The 19,690-nt window shown below is 30.5% G+C and overlaps 3 protein-coding genes across 3 annotated transcripts in view; all 3 read left to right on the top strand.

Moving 5' to 3' along the window:
• Positions 1–19,441, top strand: part of LOC134727895 (uncharacterized) — a 34,376-nt gene extending 14,935 nt beyond the window's left edge. Inside the window, exons 2-4 of the mRNA XM_063592291.1 lie at positions 12,287–12,516; positions 14,487–14,655; positions 17,442–19,441. Coding sequence (XP_063448361.1) covers positions 12,287–12,516; positions 14,487–14,655; positions 17,442–19,441 — 2,399 coding nt within the window. The remainder of the gene's footprint in view (positions 1–12,286; positions 12,517–14,486; positions 14,656–17,441) is intronic.
• LOC134681492 (uncharacterized) lies at positions 49–2,517 on the top strand. The gene is made up of 2 exons (XM_063541129.1): positions 49–437; positions 1,925–2,517. Exons 1-2 carry the CDS (start codon positions 92–94, stop codon positions 2,515–2,517), a joined length of 939 nt encoding a protein of 312 aa, XP_063397199.1. The 5' UTR covers positions 49–91.
• Positions 4,506–9,074, top strand: LOC134682068 (uncharacterized). The gene is made up of 6 exons (XM_063541671.1): positions 4,506–4,798; positions 5,652–5,735; positions 6,397–6,504; positions 6,845–6,904; positions 7,647–7,715; positions 8,276–9,074. Exons 1-6 carry the CDS (start codon positions 4,727–4,729, stop codon positions 8,588–8,590), a joined length of 708 nt encoding a protein of 235 aa, XP_063397741.1. The 5' UTR covers positions 4,506–4,726; the 3' UTR covers positions 8,591–9,074.
• Positions 19,442–19,690: the final 249 nt, after the last annotated feature.

The following is a 19,690-nucleotide window of genomic DNA, read 5'->3' as shown; positions in this document are numbered from 1 at the left end:
TTTAGATGAAATAATAGAAAACGAAGGCGTTTAATCCAATAATGTAAACAAACCAAACACAGCAAATGGAAGTGTTGGAAGAAATGTACATATGTCTCCAGTTACAGAAATAAAAAAAGATAACGGAAGTGTGGGATTGAACAGCCCACTAGATCAGAGTGTTATTGAACCAACAATTCAAACTGCAGAAAAGAATGACCATACGGTTGAGAGTATGAATGAACCAGATACGCAAGGCAATACCAATCCTATGGTCATGAGTGAAGATGAACCAGCCATTGAACTTGCAATAGGAACCATTGATGCAGTTGGGGATGACAATATTAATCCAGAGCTTGAAAGTGGAGAAACTAATTGTGACAAAGAAGCCTCCATTGAAAGTAATGGAGAAGAAAACTGCCAAGAGGGGATGGACAATCCAATAAAAAATCTAATTGGTATGTAAATTAATTTCTAATTGTTTGATTTTTAAAAAAGTTAATTGTATATTATATTTTAACTTTTCAGCTAATGGTTTTAAAACCTTTTATTTTTTTTATTAATATTAAAAAATATATGAGCAGTATATCATACTGCACAAGTTTGGGGATGCAAGATATAATATTCTGTGAGTGATATTATTCTTCAGTGTTCATTAATGCAATAACCCTTCTATACATTTATAGACTAACGATCAGACAAATGACAAAAGTTTATTAGAAACAAACGCAGCATTTAAAGTCATATTGCATTCCGAGTCCTGCGAATCACTTAAGGATGCAGAATGATGATTGACTTCAATCCTATAGTATCAGCTTTTTGTGGATAGTTTTCTGTTATTAAGCCAAGACTTTTCTTATAAGCTTAACAATTATTTAATTAATTTTATAAGGATTTTTGTTTATTGTCCCTTTAAAATGCTTACTTTTCCATGCTCTACAAAATCATCAGCCCAAGTCATACATCAAAGGGATAATGATTAAAATGACAGCGAAAGCTTAGGAGTAATCCTTGTTTTATTGATAAACATATGCAAAGTTGATATAGTGGGTACATATTGATGAGACAGCAAATCAACTAAGTTTATAACATCTTTAACGGTTTTTGATTTGGAAATTATAAAACACAAGGAACGGTAATCTCTGTTGTCCAGATGTTTTACTTCCTGCCTTTTAAATTTTGATTATTGAGATAACATGTATGATTTTGTTCACATTATGACACTTGGGTAGTGATACATTGAAGTATTTAAAATCAAATGAAACTGGTATCTTTAGTGTGTACTTTTTTCATATATTTGATGTACTGTAGATGTAAAATTGATAATGCAGTGTATATTTTTTTTTCTAATTAACATATAGGGAGGAACATAAAAGTCCACATTCAAATCATCATAATTAAGAATAATTCGATTTACGTCGGGTTTAACTAGCATTGTCTCCTGTTTTTAAAATTAAATCAACTATTTGAACACTTTATATTAATTTTTATATGAAATAGTTCACAAAATAAATTATTTTTGTTAAGGTCATCTGCCCAAAGGGCCCAAGCAAACATTTATATTCACCGGACGATTTGTTCAAAAGATGAGACCAGCAGATAGATCGACAATGACTGAAATCGTCAGCCTGCTCCTTATTGTAGTTATTGTTCTTTAACAACTAAGTTTATAACATCTTTAACGGTTTTTGATTTGGAAATTATAAAACACAAGGAACGGTAATCTCTGTTGTCCAGATGTTTTACTTCCTGCCTTTTAAATTTTGATTATTGAGATAACATGTATGATTTTGTTCACATTATGACACTTGGGTAGTGATACATTGAAGTATTTAAAATCAAATGAAACTGGTATCTTTAGTGTGTACTTTTTTCATATATTTGATGTACTGTAGATGTAAAATTGATAATGCAGTGTATATTTTTTTTTCTAATTAACATATAGGGAGGAACATAAAAGTCCACATTCAAAATTTGGTAGAACCAGCCAAAGAACGTAAAACTAGAGAATTAGATACAGAACACCTAACAGCATTAGAAGAACAATTTAAAAAGGAACTTAATTTGTATACAGTTCTTATTGGACATATGCCAGAGAAACTGGAATTAGACCAGCTGGAAATTCCTGGGCGTGCTGTTGTGGAGGTTCTTGGTGGTAATCATACTAGGCAGGCCTTAATGAACATTGGGAAAACCAATATGCTTGTATCCATGGACTTGTATATGTCCTTGTCAAATGAACAAGCATTACGTTTAGGGTTAAAACATAACGACATCCATAGACTATCAAGACAAACTACATTCGAAGAAAGTATCAAACTATTTAGAGAGGTACTATTCAGAATAAAAAAACAGAAACCTCATATGAAGCCTAAGGATATTTCTGCAGAATGGAGATTGAATGTAGCTAGCATTATGGATACGCCGGTAAGCATAATAGATTTTAATATTCCCACAGCCGTTGAATTAATTACTATTAGCGTTGAACTGGCAACAAAATATACATTTGAACATGAAAGTGTAAATGAAAACATCTGATATATTTGTTGCATAACAACGTAAAGGTACATATTTTAAGTTCTTGTAAATTACTATAGTATCATAGAACTGATTAATTTAATATTCAATTATAAACAACATCTTTGATCTAGTTTGTTAGTTATTTAATATATATAAGCCACTCATAAAGATTGGTGTTACACACGAACATTTTAACATCTTTCTTAAATATTGTTAGTTTAAACATATTTATTTATAGTGGATTGGGAAACAAGTTTTGCAACTTATATTAATCCCTGTCCACTTTGCGGGTGCGAGTGCTGCCTTGTAGCGGCATTAGCCTACTCTTTTTCGAAATCTACAAGGGTGTCTTTAACGTGCAAGAGATGTGGCTCTCTCTTAACATGGGCCAGCCATTTATCGTCCCCGTCCGACGGACTATCATCGTTTCCTCAAGACCATACTCGCAAATGGTGTCAAGGGAGAGCCGAAAATTGAGTTCCTGAAATTTTCATCCCAAACGGGAATTGAACCAGGAACCTTTGTGTTAGTAGTCCGATGCACTAACCACTACACCACGGCTCTCTGTATATCTCTCTTTAAATATTGTTATAATGATTACCGTCCATATTGCAAAATGGTTTATTTACATCATCAGAAGGGTGATTTCTCTACTTCATAAATCAAAGATCAACAAATTTCAAACACACCTACATTGTGCATCCCTTCCAGATCAGGTGTGGGAGAAATTGATAGATTTGTTTAAATCATGGAGAAACCAGACAGTAAAAAATCAACCTTGTTATGAAATTAAGCAAACCCATTTATTTCATTTATTTCGAGTACACAATGAAGTTGATAAGATACGTCTTCTGGATGAGCTGGCATGTGGGAAAACAACTTTTCAAGAGTTTAAAGATCAGTGCTTGAAAGGGTAATTATGAATTATGCAGCAAACAAAGTACTTCAGAATTATATTTGTTCGAAATGAGATCCACATCCTTTACTGTAGTTGATATAAAGTTCTTACTACCGTTTTTACAAATTTTGATATTAAATTAGAAAAGTTGTACTTTAGTCATAAAATTTGGAAAGTAAATTATTTAGCAGATTGCATACTTATTTCATTCATGTGACAATAAATATCGGGTATGCTGGAATTACATTGTATCAAGCATTATGACCGTGATGGATATTTGGGTCACATATAAACGAATATTTGTATCTAATTTTTGTCACACTCTTTCCCTGAGATATTATCAAGTTAATAATTTGTTTGTGAAGTGTAACTGGTGCTACCAGTTAAGAAGGATACTCTTGTTGCAGCTCCATGCTGTTGACATGGCTTGTTAAAATCAATAAAATAGAATAATCATAATCTTTAAATAGCTATTTTATATATTTTCCTTTTGATCATGTTGATAGAAGCATATTATATATATAGTTAATCATCCATGATAACCCTGCTGTGTCGAAGACCCATTGGTGGTCTTCGGCTGTTTTCTGCACTTCCGTTTGGTTTTTTGTCTTGTTGACACATTCCCCATTTTCAGTTTCATTTTCAATCTCAATTTTAATTATATATTAAACTTATCAATTTACTTGTTTTAGGAAAGTAGAGAACATGGCCGTATCTCATACTATTAAAAAAAACAAAAGGACAAAAAAAGAAGAGTAAAGTAGTTGACAATTCACCTCTAAAGGAAGATGACGTCCTGAGGTAATTATTTGAAATTTGACAAAAATGTACGCATTCATTTTTTACCTGCGAAAAAAATTAATACAATGTTCCTTTATAACCATAAATTTTCATCTAGTCAAAGTTTTTAAAATTCTTTTTAGCAATAGAGATTTTTCCTTTAATATTAAATATTTACACCTAAAACAAGGAATACTATTCTGTTTCGAACTATCAATGTTCTATGGGAGATAAATAGTTTTGTTTAAAACTATGTTGGGGAAGAATTAATTGAGTGCTACTTATCATAATATGTTGGTTATTTTCTAAAGGGGGACATACAAAATATTATATGTATTTTCTTTTCATTTTAAGGGATAATTTGATAACAGAAATTTTAGAACTGAAAAAGAAAATAAAGCAAGATGAAATGGCAACTGTAAACATGAAACTAATGCACGATAACCTAGAAAAAAATAATCGGGAGCTTGAAAATAAATACACAGCGGAATTAACTCAAAATGAGAGCATGCAGCATCAAATAAGAATCTGACAGATAGCCTATCAAGTATGGAGAAAAAGAACAAGAACCTCACTGAAGAACTAGATATGGCCAAAGACATTTATAAAACTGAAAAAAAGGTACTGATGACTTTTTTGTATCATAATGAATAAGAAGATGTGGTATGAGTTCATATCTCTGATACTATAAATCATAGGACTACTTTATATAACTTATGGAATAATTTAAAGGTGTAAATGCTCAACTGGCATATGTCATCTGACCTTGATTTTTATAATACTTATGCAATATGTTAACTATATTTGGTGTATGGAATGATTGTAAGGTGACTGACAAGTGTCGTATGACCTTGACCTCAATTTTATCGTTAAGTAGTCAAATCAAGTTTTTGTGAAAAAAAATTATTTGACAATGTGAATGGCAGGCTTTGTGTTTTAGTGTTTTGTAAGTATTATTGGCAACAGTTTAAATTACTTATATGTGATGTATTGTCATGATTGTATGATTGTAAGGTTTATATATGGCTGTCAAGCAGTTATTAAATGGTGCTGGAATTTCCCATTAGTAGTATTCAGCTGTTTTCTGCTCTTTGTACGGCTTGTTGCTTTCTATCACATTCCCCATTTCTATTCTCCATTTTGTTAATGTCAAGTTTTTCTAAGATAATAACTGTGTTCATGTCTGTCTAGCAGGATACATATTAGTGTGATCTTGTGTTCATGGTTCATTGGTCAATATACAGCTTTTATGGTTTGTTTTTGTCTTGTGTACTATAAACAGTATATCAACTATATATTTGGAATATTGAATGTTTGTATGGTGTACATGGCTTGGTTTATCTTCGACCTCATATTCTGTTATCACGTTAAGCTTATGTGATACATATAGTAAAACTTTATGTTATCCTTGGTCAGTGAAGAAGGCAGATCATTTAAAATCTTGTCTAATTCAGTTTCGTTTTCTATTTTATAGAAGTCTGATGATGTTGAAAGGAACATTACACATGCACTGAATGAAACAGAGAAAAAACAATCCGATAAAATATATCAACTCCAGGTAATGAAGGATTCTTTAAACTATCCTTATTGTTGTACAACCTGTACATGTATTGGTTTCAATTTAAAAAAAAATGTTAATCGAAGTATTACAGTATGCACAATTAACCTAGCTTTAGTAATAAGAAATTATTTGATTTAACTCTTAAATCATTTTCAAAATGCAGATATTTGCAATACAATAATAATCCAAAATTTAAATTCCATCAACACTGAATGAATGTTTCGAACTACAATGTATATGTACATGAACTATATATTTACATTTTGAATCTGGTCATTTTGTGTTGAGTATCCATCTCCTGATTGTCATTGGAGGCTGTGGTATATATATATTTACACATTTATTGACATAAATAACTACAAATAAGTCAGATAAGAAAAATAGAATGTTAATGAATATACATTAATTGTAAACCAAAAAACTGTTATTAATACAATCAACTACCTCACCTGTGCAAGCAAATAAAACCTTCAACAGCAGTTCTACTACTGTCATTTCACCAACATCAACAGCATTCAATACAGTCGTGTAAACAAGTTATTTTAGCATTTTTCTCCAGTCTTTTGTAATGCTGTTCGCTTAAATGCTGAACACCATTAGTTAGAAATAAGCTGAACATTTATCAAGGAATTATTAATTCACTATTGAATCATTGTAGGAACATATCAAAGAGAAGGATCTGAAAATTCAAAGTCTTCATTTACAACTTAATATGGTTAACGATGCTGCAAATAGAGCTAGAAATGAAGTTAGAGAAATAGCAAAGGTAATGGTATTGCACCAATGCTTTACAGACATGTCCAATGTGTTATTGTATATTTGAAACATCATGTTTAATTTTTTTTTTAAATATTGATTTAATCACTTTTGTACATGTAATTTTATAAGTAAAAAGTAAAAACACAAAAATACCGAACTCCGAGGAAAATTCAAAAGGAAAATCCAAAATCAAAAGGCAAAATCAAAAGTCCAAACACATCAAACGAATGGATAACAACTGTCATATTCCTGACTTGGTACAGGCATTTTCTAAAGTATCACAAAATTTGTTAAACAATAATTAAAAAAAGTATAAAGACAATTTATTTAACTATTTATTTTTCCAGAAAAGACCTCATGAGATAACAGAAGACACAGAAGACATCAGACCAGACACACAAACAAAGGTAACTAATATCCAATATAGTGTCGATACAGAGTACATTAAGATCACTCACAGTTGTTGGCAGACTAGTGTTGCCCAGTCTTTAGTCTAGAGGTAGACTTGTCTATTTTTTCATTGTAATTTGGTTATTATCATAATTATCTCATTTTCTTTAACTATTATCACTACTTGGTTAATTTGATGGCTTTATTTTCATTTATGGATCTTTTTTTATAATTCAATATCTTTTTTCCCTTTTACCATACAAACAGTTGATTTAATTATTTAATTTCTGTAATCAACTGATTGACATTTAAATAAATAGACCTTTAAATAAAACGATGAGAAAATGCAGATTTTTTATAATTAGAGATACAAATTGTTGTTAAATACTCTTCCTGGTTATTATCAAGTAAACAGTAATAAATAATTAAGAATTGAAAATAAACAATAGGGCCTGATGGACATTGTCAAACAAATTTTTCAGAAATCCTTCAAATGTATAATGAACGTTTAAAGTCAATAGTATAGTAGAGGACCTGCCTTTGTGATATAAAATTGATTTATGTACAGGGTATTATCTCATAAAAAAAATACTCAAAGGATTGAGAGTTACTAACACTTAGTTGACAATACACATAACTTCACCATTATACTTTGGATTCATTTATTTAATGATGAAATTTAGAATGATCCCAAGTTTGAGGTCTATTATGTAAACTACGATTTAATAACACAAATTATTTAAAATGTGTTTTATTCAGAAAATGAAAGCTACAACAGATGCCATTACAGTTAGCGAAGAAACAATTGATATATCACAAAATGAAGAAGTAAGTTTAATTATAGAACTGAAATGTGAAAGATTAGTTAGAATGATTTAAACATATTTTCAGTTCAATATTAACATTTCATTTATACTTGTACTTGCCTAAGCTGGTAAATGATTTATTTACACAATGCCTTAATTCAGTGGTTGTCATATGCGTTACATATTTGTTTTTCGCTCATTTTTCATGTAAAAAAGGCTGTTATTTTTCTTGTTTCAATTGTTTTACATTGTCATTTAGGGGTCTTTTATAGTTGACTATATGTCATGGGCTTTGCTCATTGTTAAACAGTAATAAATAGGTTAACTGTAATTGTTAATTTCTGTGTCATTTTGGTCTCTGGTGGAGAGTTGTCTCATTGGCAATTATACCACGTTTTCTATTTATATATTTTTTCAAAAGTATAATTTTTCATAGTAAATTGTTTTTCATTTGATTATTGAAATATAAACGGAACAAATAAATGAATTTGAAAATATATATCTATTCCACCTGATAAAAAATAGTAATGTTTTGAAAACATGTAGGATGATTCATTTCTCATAAATATTTTACATTTTCAGATTGCTATGGTAGAATACAATAATGAAAATGTATATTTGGGTGTTCTACAAGATTCCATGCTAACCTTTACAAGACAGCCACTAGGAAAATTGGGACCAGACTTTGTTATAAAGGACTTGATTTTTTCTTTGAATAAAAAAGATCGTCAGTTGATCAATTCCGCCTACATTATAGAGAACATCAAGTGCAAGATTGTCAAAAACAAATTTACTGTAGATGAGGAGCAGAAAAAAGACTTAGAAAATTCTGTAAAAAAATATTTGGCGGGGAAAAATACTAAAAACGTTGCAAGTAATGACAGTTTAAAAAACTAATGGAGAGTAATTATTATTTCAATGGACCATTCTTTTAATTATGATGGATATGCACATTTAATATGCATTATCCTGTTCGATATGTACTATTAATTTTTGGAATGTTATGTTAATTGGTTCTTTATTTTTAATGTGATATAATGAATATGTTCTTGACCATTCAAAATAAGATAGATGTATTTGAAAAGAATTTGCTTTGGCATTTGTGAGAAAGTGTATTGATATGCATATAATCTATTTTTATTTGGGATAATGTTTTTCTAATAAATTGTACATAATAGATTTCATATAAAATGGTGCATTATATTATTTTAATGGCAATGTCCATACACACAATATTTCTTGTCAGTGAATGCTAAATATCTATTGTGAAGAACCACACAAAATGAATTTATTTTGTGATAGCTGAATAACTGGTGCAATGGATTCCTCAAAGCAAAAAATAATTTATTTTGAGACAGTGATTGACACTTTTGGTAATTTACATAAATATTATCTTCGTTGATATGATCTGCTCAAAATAAATTTATTTTGAGACGGATATATGTATATATATCATCCTACTCAAAATACATTTATTTTGTGATGGCTGAATGACTGGTGCAATGGATTCCTCAAAATAAATTTATTTTGAGAGCAAATATTTTGAGAGCAAAAAATAATTTATTTTGAGACAGTGATTTACACCTTTAGTAAGCTACATAAAATAAATTGATTTTGAGATGCACATATTATCTTCATTGATATGATCTGCTCAAAATAAATTTATTTTGAGACGGATATATGTATATATATCATCCTACACAAAATACATTTATTTTTTGATGGCTGCATAACTGGTGCAATGGATTCCTCAAAATAAATTTATTTTGAGAGCAAAACGTAATTTATTTTGAGACAGTGATTTACACCTTTAGTAAGCTACATAAAATAAATTTATTTTGAGATGCACATATTATCTTCATTGATATGATCTGCTCAAAATAAATTTATTTTGAGACGGATATATATGTATATATATCATCCTACACAAAATACATTTATTTTGTGATGGCTGAATAACTGGTGCAATGGATTCCTCAAAATAAATTTATTTTGAGACGAATATTTTGAGAGCAAAAAATAATTTATTTTGAGACAGTGATTTACACCTTTAGTAAGCTACATAAAATAAATTTATTTTGAGATGCACATATTATCTTCATTGATATGATCTGCTCAAAATAAATTTATTTTGTAAAGATGGTATTTTTGTGGTAATGAATTCCTAAAATAAGATTGTTTCATGGTTTAAAAAAAACCTGTTGTAATGAGCTGTACAAAATCAATTTATTTTGATGTTCACATATACATTTAGAATTCTGTAATACTATGTTTGTCATTAAGTCATCAACTAATATTGTTATAGTCTGATTCTACTCAAAATAAATTTATAATTATAGGTAACAAAAGAAATTTAATTTAAAATGGTGATACGTTTATGATAATAAATCTATTTTGGGATAAGCATAACAAATATAATGCTATGTGTTTGTTGTTAAGCCATCACAGATTTTGTGTGTCTGATTCTATCCAAAATAAATTTATTTTGAAATATTGATATTGGATAGAAGTTTAATATTTATGATTACTATAGCTTCCAACTACAGAATAAAATTATTCTGAGATCGACTGTATGTTTTTTGTGTACTTTGTTTCTTATTAATAATATACTATACAAGCAAAATAGGGTTCAGAATAAATTTATTCTGCAGTAAACATTCACCAAGGCCTACACCAGTGACAGAATAACAAACATTGGCTAATAATGTTAACAGGGTTAAGGGTTTTAATAAAAAAAGGATTATTGGATTTTTCCTCTTTCATTTTGGACTCAGTTATATAAAGTGCATAGTAAAACACAAAAATACTAAGCTCCGAGGAATTTCAAAACAGTCTGATAAAATGGCAAAATCAGAAGCTCAAACATTTTAAACGAATGAACAACAACTATCACATTACGGACTCGGTAAAGGCATTTTTTATGTACAAAATGGTGGATTTAACATGGGTTCACAGATAGCTAAATCTCTAACTTGTATGACAGTCGTATAAAAGTAAATTACTTTGATAATCATGTGAACAAAACAAACATACATAATAGGTAAAAATATCAATAACAGGGGTACAGCCGTCAACTTTGTGTTAATATCTTAATCACTATAAAATAAACAGATATATAAACAAATATTTACCATGAAATAATAACACAACGGCGGGTTGAATAAGTACAGAGCCACGTCACGTAAATAAAGACTCAAGAAGGAACGCAGACAAAGAATATAACAAAAAACGAAAGACAAAAATACAGAAATTATCATAGACCATAAAAAAAAAATTACAGAGCCACGTCATATGTAACCAAAACACACAAAAAGGCAAACAGAAAAAGCAAGTTTAATGAATTTCTTGTCGTCAATTCTGCTAAACCCGTGTCAAAGCCATCGTGAACTTGCTACTGTGAGAATTTTTATACGACCGTTTTTGGGACGTATTTTGCTATATCTTTGTTCGTCTGTATGTCCATCAGTGGTGGTTAGTCTGTTCGTCCGTCGTCAACATGTCGGACAACAACTCATAAAATGATTTTACCAATTTGTATGCAATTTTGGTAAATTGTTTATATCTATTGACTTAAGTACTCTTTTGAATTTTGTAAATATTTAAAACGTTTTTAAGTAATAGGATGTTATTCATTACAAAAGGAAATTTCCCAATTTTTGGGACAATAAAAAAAACCTGCTTTGAGCAGTTTTACTTAAATCTTTGTGATTGGTTTATGTCTATCAAAATAACCTTCCTTAAGTTGTTTTTTTAAATACTGTTTTATATGACATTGAGGAGTAGTGTAATTTTATTCGTTGAAAAAAATGCCGGAGTATCATATACTTAAGGTGCAGTTCTTTATTTCGCTCGTGTTAAAAACAAGCAATGACTTAAAGACAAAAAGACACACCAATGCAGTTGCTGTTCCTTCCCCTTTCATTTCTGTCTATGTGGGCATCTATATTTTGTGTCATGAATTTGATACACAATATATTTCAATCTGTGTCAAACACATTTTCCTTGTATCATTTCAAGATAATACTCCGATTTGTTAAACTAGTGTTTTAAAGGCAGTTCATGTATTGTCATCATGTGACACCATTTTGATGGCATACCTATATTCTTTCAGTAGCACGACGTCCAAGCCACTAGTATATTTATTTGAAGGTTTTTAGAGCGTAAATGTAATTTATGAATCATGTACTTCAACCTAAAATTAACGTTTTACTCTCATTTGTCGAGTTTTAAGCTAGGACACACGTTTACCTCTGTAACCAATTTATTACATGCTTAGAGTGTCTTGATATGAAGTTTCTGATTTTAGTCCTTTTGATCAAGCAGCATGACAACGTTTTTTGCTAATTGGAGTCTCGTTTTCTGGTTATTAAATACGGAGTAGTTTTTTCTTGGTGTTATATACGTACCTGTTTCTAATTAATTAGATGTTACTGGTTTGACTGATTCAACATCTTTTGATGTCACAGACGTTTTGATAAAATAGACGTATCTTTAGTACAGGTGTTTTTGATTCCTTTTATATTACACATGTTTACCTGATTTTAATACTTTTTTGTTGCCTTTGTGCATGATTCTAATACTTTGATGTTACAGGTGTACCTGATTCAACAACTTTTGATGTCACATTGATGATTTGCATGATTAGAAACTTGGCATCTATTATTCAGCCAATCGATGGATTCGACAGACTTCCACTACCAGTAGAGACAACTCCAGGAGCTGATCTGGCAAGGATTAAATGGTACAGAAATATATTAGCTCATCATGAAAGTAACAAAATGGCCACTGCTGATTTCAATACAGCATGGAGTAATATATCTGATGTAAGTGTAACATATGTATCAATGATTATAGAATACTACATATTTTTGAATAACTGTGTACAGAAAATTAAGAACATTGAATACAAATCCAATACAATTAATAAAATTAACAGTAAATCTATTATAATAGCCAATCAAGGATTGGACATCATATTTTTATAACTTAGCCTATTCATGATATAATACTTGTGAAAACAACTTGTACAAATTGTGCAGTTGTATTACACTGCATTTGTTTGACATAAAATCAGATAAACGCAAAAAAAAGTAAATACAGTGTAGTAGATTGTCAAATGTGTGGTGTCAAGTCACTTGAACAACACAAGTTCAAAGGTGACCTACAGTCAACTCAAAGAAAGATATATCTTTAATTTCACAAAACTGTGGCATTAAATTTTTCTTACTTTTCCTTATTTATTGTTCATTGTCTTGAAATCAATTATTTGTCTGTTCTTGACAATGCAAAGCTTGAAGTAATCCAATCCTTCTGAGATTTCGTCAATATCGTTTGCAGGATTCAATTGGCTTCCTGCTTCTTTTTTTTTTAGTTTTTATTTTATTTTTTACTTTTCGAATACTTTGTATCAATCGCTTATTTCTTGGCCAATAAGATTGTTGTTTTACTCAAAGTTTTGAATTCTTAGAGTTCTTCAATATGCTGAATTTATCTGTGTATTTAGGATAACGGAAGCGTCGACAGTTTTGTATAGTTTGTGATATGTCAGTTAATAGGGAACTACTAAAGGTAAATCAATAATATTTGGTATGCAGTTGTATAATCATTGACATATCTATTTTCCATGGAGATTATTTGATCCTTTGTCTTGGTCTATTCACTTAACATTGTTAACATGTACTAAGGTGAGACTGGTTCCATACCGGACAGAATTGGCTTTTGCCAATTCAATATATGATGAATTAAAAGTGATGTATCTCCGTGTTAACTAATTTTTCATAAAAAATTATTTCTGGTGTCATAAGTATTTAGATTAACAACAAACTAATGTATTTAAAAGATTTGAAAACCTTAAAGATGATTCACATTGCGCACAGGTAAATTTGATCGTTCTGCTAGCTCTTCATTATAATGTCCTTCATAAGGGAGCCAAACTGAAAGAGGGATATCTAATTACAGGGTCAATTACGGAAATTGGCAATGTATGTATCTGTTATAATAAATTATTATTGATAGAGTTGTACTAGTTATACAGTTTCAAAACCTATGAACATTTCAAAATACTATGAATGTTCCATCCCATAAAAAGATGACCTCGGCTGTATTTGAAAGAAAAAATCAGACAATTGGGTTTCTCAACATGCTCAATACACTTTGACTTTGTATTTCAATTGGCCTTTGTAATTTTTTGATTGATGCGTCTCTTTGCATGAGTATTTTGAAGACGAAAAACTCATCTGGCGAACACAATGCAACTCTGTTATCTATGGTGTTTTTGTTTGGTTAAAAAATGACACATGACAAATTTTTCAATTACCATGTACATGTTTTTCCTTTTGTATGTGGATTTTAATACTTTTAGTGACAGTTTATGTCACATTCGGCAATAGCTTTATCCTGATCATCAGTTGGACACATACAAATAAAAATAATTTCTCCATTATTCTATAGAACAGTTGTAGAACATTTTTTTATATCTCTCAATAGATAATAGTAATACATGTACATGTTTGTGTACTTATATTCTACAATTGCATGCAAGTTAAAATAAAGCTTACATTAACCTGTGTTTTGATGGACTTTGACCATACTATAAACGGCACCATAGAGTTCAATATTATTTTATATGTAGTATTGCCACTGTGATTGAAACATGAGAAGATTAAGTGCCTTATGCACTGGATAACTCACACCTGGTGATATAATTACCAGTATGTCAGGTACTGTTGAATTTAGCTAATGGCGTTTTGAATGTTTACTAGTATACTGTTTTTAATCAAATATCTATTTGTAGGCTGTAAGTAGATTGGGTGGTCAGCCAATGAAGCAAGAGTGCCAAGAATTAAAGGTGAAAATATTAGATCAGTCAAATCAGGAAATTATGCTGGAAGTCAAACAATCACAGAAAGAGATCGAAGAACTAAGACGTGCTGTGAATAACCCAATTCCATTGAACATCAGAGGTATGTATTTTATTGTCTAAATCCGGACTTGGTATACTAATTTTTTCACCTCATGTTTGTGATATAACTTTCTTTCCTCAAATTTGATATTTTTTGTTTGGTATTAAATTAATAATTTAGATCAATTTTGTTACATTTAGTGATCCGTTTATTTGGCAATTGCCATGACAGTCAGCTAGTCAAATGCGTTTTGTTAAAATATTAATTTTTTTTCACTTTTTTTTAGTCTTTGAAAAAATGTTGTTTGTGTTGTATTAAGACATCTCTTCTAAGAAATTTGTTTTGCATACACATGTGATGATTATCTCCCCTTGACGATATTTTCATGGTTCAAAAAAAGGTTTTCTCAGATACTCTAATCAAACAATAAGATAAATTCCTGAGTCAGAAAAGTATAATGGGAATTAATTGTCTTCTTGTGCATGTGTAACACATGAAAGTGTAAGCACAGAATATTTTTTAAGCTTCTATTTATGCTGTCACAGAGATTGTCATCAAACATAAGTTTGTGTTGTGTTTTTTGTAAAAAAAGTTGTGGTTAAATGTTTTAAGTGAAAGAAGACGTCAACTTTATATGGTATATCCAATGGTTATTAGATGTATATGTATGTTATGCAGGGAATGTCATGGTTAATTTTTTAACACTACGTTTCCTTGACTTGATTTCATTTTCAGATGCTATCAAAACAATTTAACTTTATTTGGGAATGTATATATCCCTTTTTTGAAGAGTACATGTCAGTGAAGCAGGGTTCAACTGACCTTCATTTAATGGGTTATATGCCAATGTTATTTTTGTTTTGTTATTGATATAGAAGACAGAGCTGTGATCTGATTGCCAATGAGAGATAACTATCTGTCAGATTTCGGATTAAGCAACATAAGGTCACTGTTCTGCTGTTAACAATAAGCAAATTTCAATCTGTAAAAGCAGATATAGATGACCCGGACATGATAAAATCTTAAACAAACTAAATAATAAGACAAATGACCTGATTTTAACAAAACAATAGAAACAAACAAAAAATCCAGACTGACAGCAACCAACGAAACTACTAAACTAGAGGACCCTACTTTGGGTCAGGTACACACACATGCATATATATATATATATAGCAAAAGTAAATAATGTGTGCTTCCTTTGCCAGTCTTTTAAATTTGTTCGATTGGTTCATTTTAAATAAAATGTCAAAATTTGAAAAAAAAATTATATGCCGAATTGTACCATGTATTTAGATTCCGTATTTTGAACTAAAACAAGTAAGTGTCTTATTTCATTTTTAAGTTCTTAGACCACATTCATTTGGTGTTAGAAACATATTTTATGTTAAATATTTAATCTTCATCCAAATTCAGAGCTGTATCAAGTTTGAATATTGTGTCCATACTCGCCTAAACTGTCCAGGGTTCGACCTTTACGTTTGTATCAAGCAGCAGAAATATTTAAGTATTGTGACAATAAAGCCTTGTGAACGTAAATCAGCCGGGTACGTCTTGATGAAAGATCTCAAATTTGGTAGCATTTGCTGCCATCGTGTTTTGTTTATCACTTTGTACTGTCAATTTGGATTGGATATTTGTAAAGGAGTTATGAGACTTTTTTGTCTTTTTTTTTACTCTTGTACCATAGTGACACATAATGTCGGGAACATTTGTAAAGTTCAGGATTGATAATTAATTTCAGGTTGATTAATTGTAGTCATTTGCTAAAACTTAAGTGCCAACTCCCTCTGGCCAAGTTGACCAATATAAACAACAAGATATGGTATGATTGCCAATGAGACAACTATCCACAAAAGACCAAAATGACACAAACATTAACAACTATAGGTCACCGTACGGCCTTCAACAATGGGCAAAACCCATACCGCAGAGTCAGCTATAAAAGGCCCCGATAAAACAATGTAAAACAATTCAAACGATGTCTTGTATCTAAAATAACATAAGGCGATATATGTGGTGTGATTGCCAATGATACAACTATCCACCAGAGACCATAATGAATTAGCCGTTAAGAATAAAGGTCCTATCCAGTCTGTTACAATGCTAAAACCAAATACTGAATAAAAAAGCTCAAATGAAAAACAAAACAAACAAAAAAACTGCATGAATTGTGCACAAACAACAAACGAAAAGCAAGTATGTTATACAGTATAAGAACAACTACTGAAGGTGGTCCTCAATACTCTCATTAAAAGTAATTTGGCTCGTTTAATGTTTCATATAATTTTGACAAAGTATTTACTTTGAACCTTTGACAAGAATGTCCAAATTTCCCAAAAAATTAACCAACCATTTCATTAGAAAAAATATACTGTTTATATATACTAGCAGTTTGACATACACTAATTTTGATCATTGAGAAGGGAGTTTTCTCCCTGTAGTGTTAGGTACCACCTTAACTGTTTGGACATGGTTATACAGAATGTGGCATGATTAAACATTTTGGTGAGCGGGCATTCAGTCTTTTCCCAGAAACAGTGATGCAGTAGAACAACACAAAACAAGTTGTACACAACAATGAATGTAAAATTCCACCTTTTTTACTTTTAAGTTTTCGAGAATTTTTGTTCTTGAGATTCCTGTTGAAGTTAATTCTATGACAAGACATTGTCTGTATCGGAAACATATTTCTTTTACGTAGGAAAAACTTTCATCAGGTAATCTCAAGACAAACATTTTGTAAATTTTATAAAGTACAGGTCAAAATGGCAAGGTCACAGTAGTCAGTCTGAAAGTAACTGTAAATATTTAACAGAAATATATATATATTTTTTAATTTTAAGGTCAAATTAAAGAGGAATTGGAAATTTGGGCAGAAGATGATAAAATGTTTATAGAAACAAATGGAGCAAAGAGTGTATTAAAACGTATAAAAGAAAATGGTTGCGTTGTTGTTACTGGCAGTTCGGGAACAGGAAAATCTTCGTTGGTGCGTCATGTTGCCCTTCGAATGCAAGAAAGTTATGAGATCATACCGATAACAAATCCTGAAGATATTATTCATTGGTACAATCCAAGTAAACAAATCATGTTTGTTGTTGATGACTTTTGTGGGACATATACCATAAATCCTATGAAATTTGAAAGCTGGAAAAATCAGATGGAAAAAATCAAATCATTAGTAGAAAAGAAACTGTTTAAATTAATGATGTCTTGTAGACTACAGGTTTACAAAGATGCAAAAATGAAATCTTTGTCATTTTATCAATCCTGTGAATGTAATCTTTTGTCTGAGGATCTACGTTTATCAAAAACAGAAAAACAATATATTGCTAAACTTTACTTGAAGACAAATGCTTCTAAAATCACGGAATTAAATCACATGTTTGACTGTTTTCCTCTTTTATGCAAATTATACAGCAAAAACACAAAACTGAAAATGTTAGAGTTCTTTAAAAATCCATTTTCAGTTTACAAAGAAGAGATAGATAAATTACAGCTAGAAGGAGCACATGTCAAATACTGTGCACTTGCTCTGTGTGTCATGTTTAACAATCATATTAAAGAAGAATGGCTCACAGAAGATGTCGATGAAGATATCAAAACAATTATAAAGAACACATATGAAGCTTGTAAAGTGGTGAAAGGAACATCTCGATTGGTACTTCGTGATGAGCTGGATTCACTAACTCAAACGTTTATCAGAAAGGATGGTGACGTGTACAGAACTATTCATGACAAGCTGTTTGACTTTCTTGCTTATTACTTTGGCAGTGTTATGATATATTGTTTAATTAAACATGCTTCATATATTTTAATTCGTGAAAGGTTTTTATTTGAAAAGGAAAGCAGTAGTGATGAATTCATAATAACTGTACCGGAAAGATATCAGCAAATGTATATACATAGACTGGTAGATGACTGGTTTAAAGGAAGGGTAGCAGATGTCTTCTGTAATATCAATATGGACAATCCTATCTTCACACAAAGGTTTCTTGTACATGTAAAAGGTTTACAAATATCGGAACAAAAACAATTGGCTAGTATATGTGACACAAAAAGCAATAGCACTTCATTAATACAGTGCTCTCATATAGGATATATTGATCTGGTTACATGGTGTTTACATCATTGTATCGGTAATGTAAACCATTGTCGTAATGATGGAGTATCACCTCTGTGGTTGGCTTGTCAGGAAGGACATACTGAAGTAGTACAGATGTTAATAACCAATAATGCTGACATTAATACGTGTAGAGATACTGGAGCATCACCTCTGTTCATTGCTTGTGAGAAAGGACATACTGAATTACTACAGATGTTAATAACCAATAATGCTGACATTAAAAAGTGTGCAGATACTGGAGCATCACCTCTATTCATGGCTTGCCAGAACGGTCATAATGAAATAGTAAAGATGTTAATAACGATTAATGCTGACACTAATAAGTGTAGAGATAATGATGAAATATCACCTCTGTTCATAGCTTGCCAACAAGGGCATAATGAAATAGTAAAGATGTTAACAACGAATAATGCTGACATTAATAAGTGTAGAGATACTGGAGCATCACCTCTGTTCATTGCTTGTCAGGAAGGACATGCTGAAGTACTACACACATTAATAACCAATAAAGCTGACATTAATAAGTGTACGACTACAGGAGAGTCTCCTGTATTTATAGCTTGTTTTTTCGGTCATACAAAGATTGTTGAATTGTTATTAAGGAATGATGCAGACGTTAACCTTAAATGTGGAGCACTAACACCCCTAGATATTGCAAGAATATTAAATCATTCCAATGTTGTACATGTTTTACAAAATCAAAATAATATGCTGTAAAAGTTCAGCAGACACTATTAAATATAGAAAGCTTTTCTTTTCCTGTCAGAGTGTTCTCAATACATATAAGGCATTGATATTATTTGATATTGCTTGAGGATCTAGAGAAGATAACATCAGTAGTGTTTGTTTTTATTGAATCAGAATATATATATACCATGTAATTATTATAGAAAACAGTACATTTCTAGTTGTAGAATAAAAGTGATAATGTTTTTGTTTGACAATGTTTAGTCCTGTGTAAATTAT

Source organism: Mytilus trossulus, chromosome 8, assembly GCF_036588685.1.
Source record: "Mytilus trossulus isolate FHL-02 chromosome 8, PNRI_Mtr1.1.1.hap1, whole genome shotgun sequence".
Classification (NCBI taxonomy): Eukaryota; Metazoa; Mollusca; class Bivalvia; order Mytilida; family Mytilidae; genus Mytilus; species Mytilus trossulus.
This window is presented reverse-complemented; position numbering and strand designations above follow the sequence as displayed.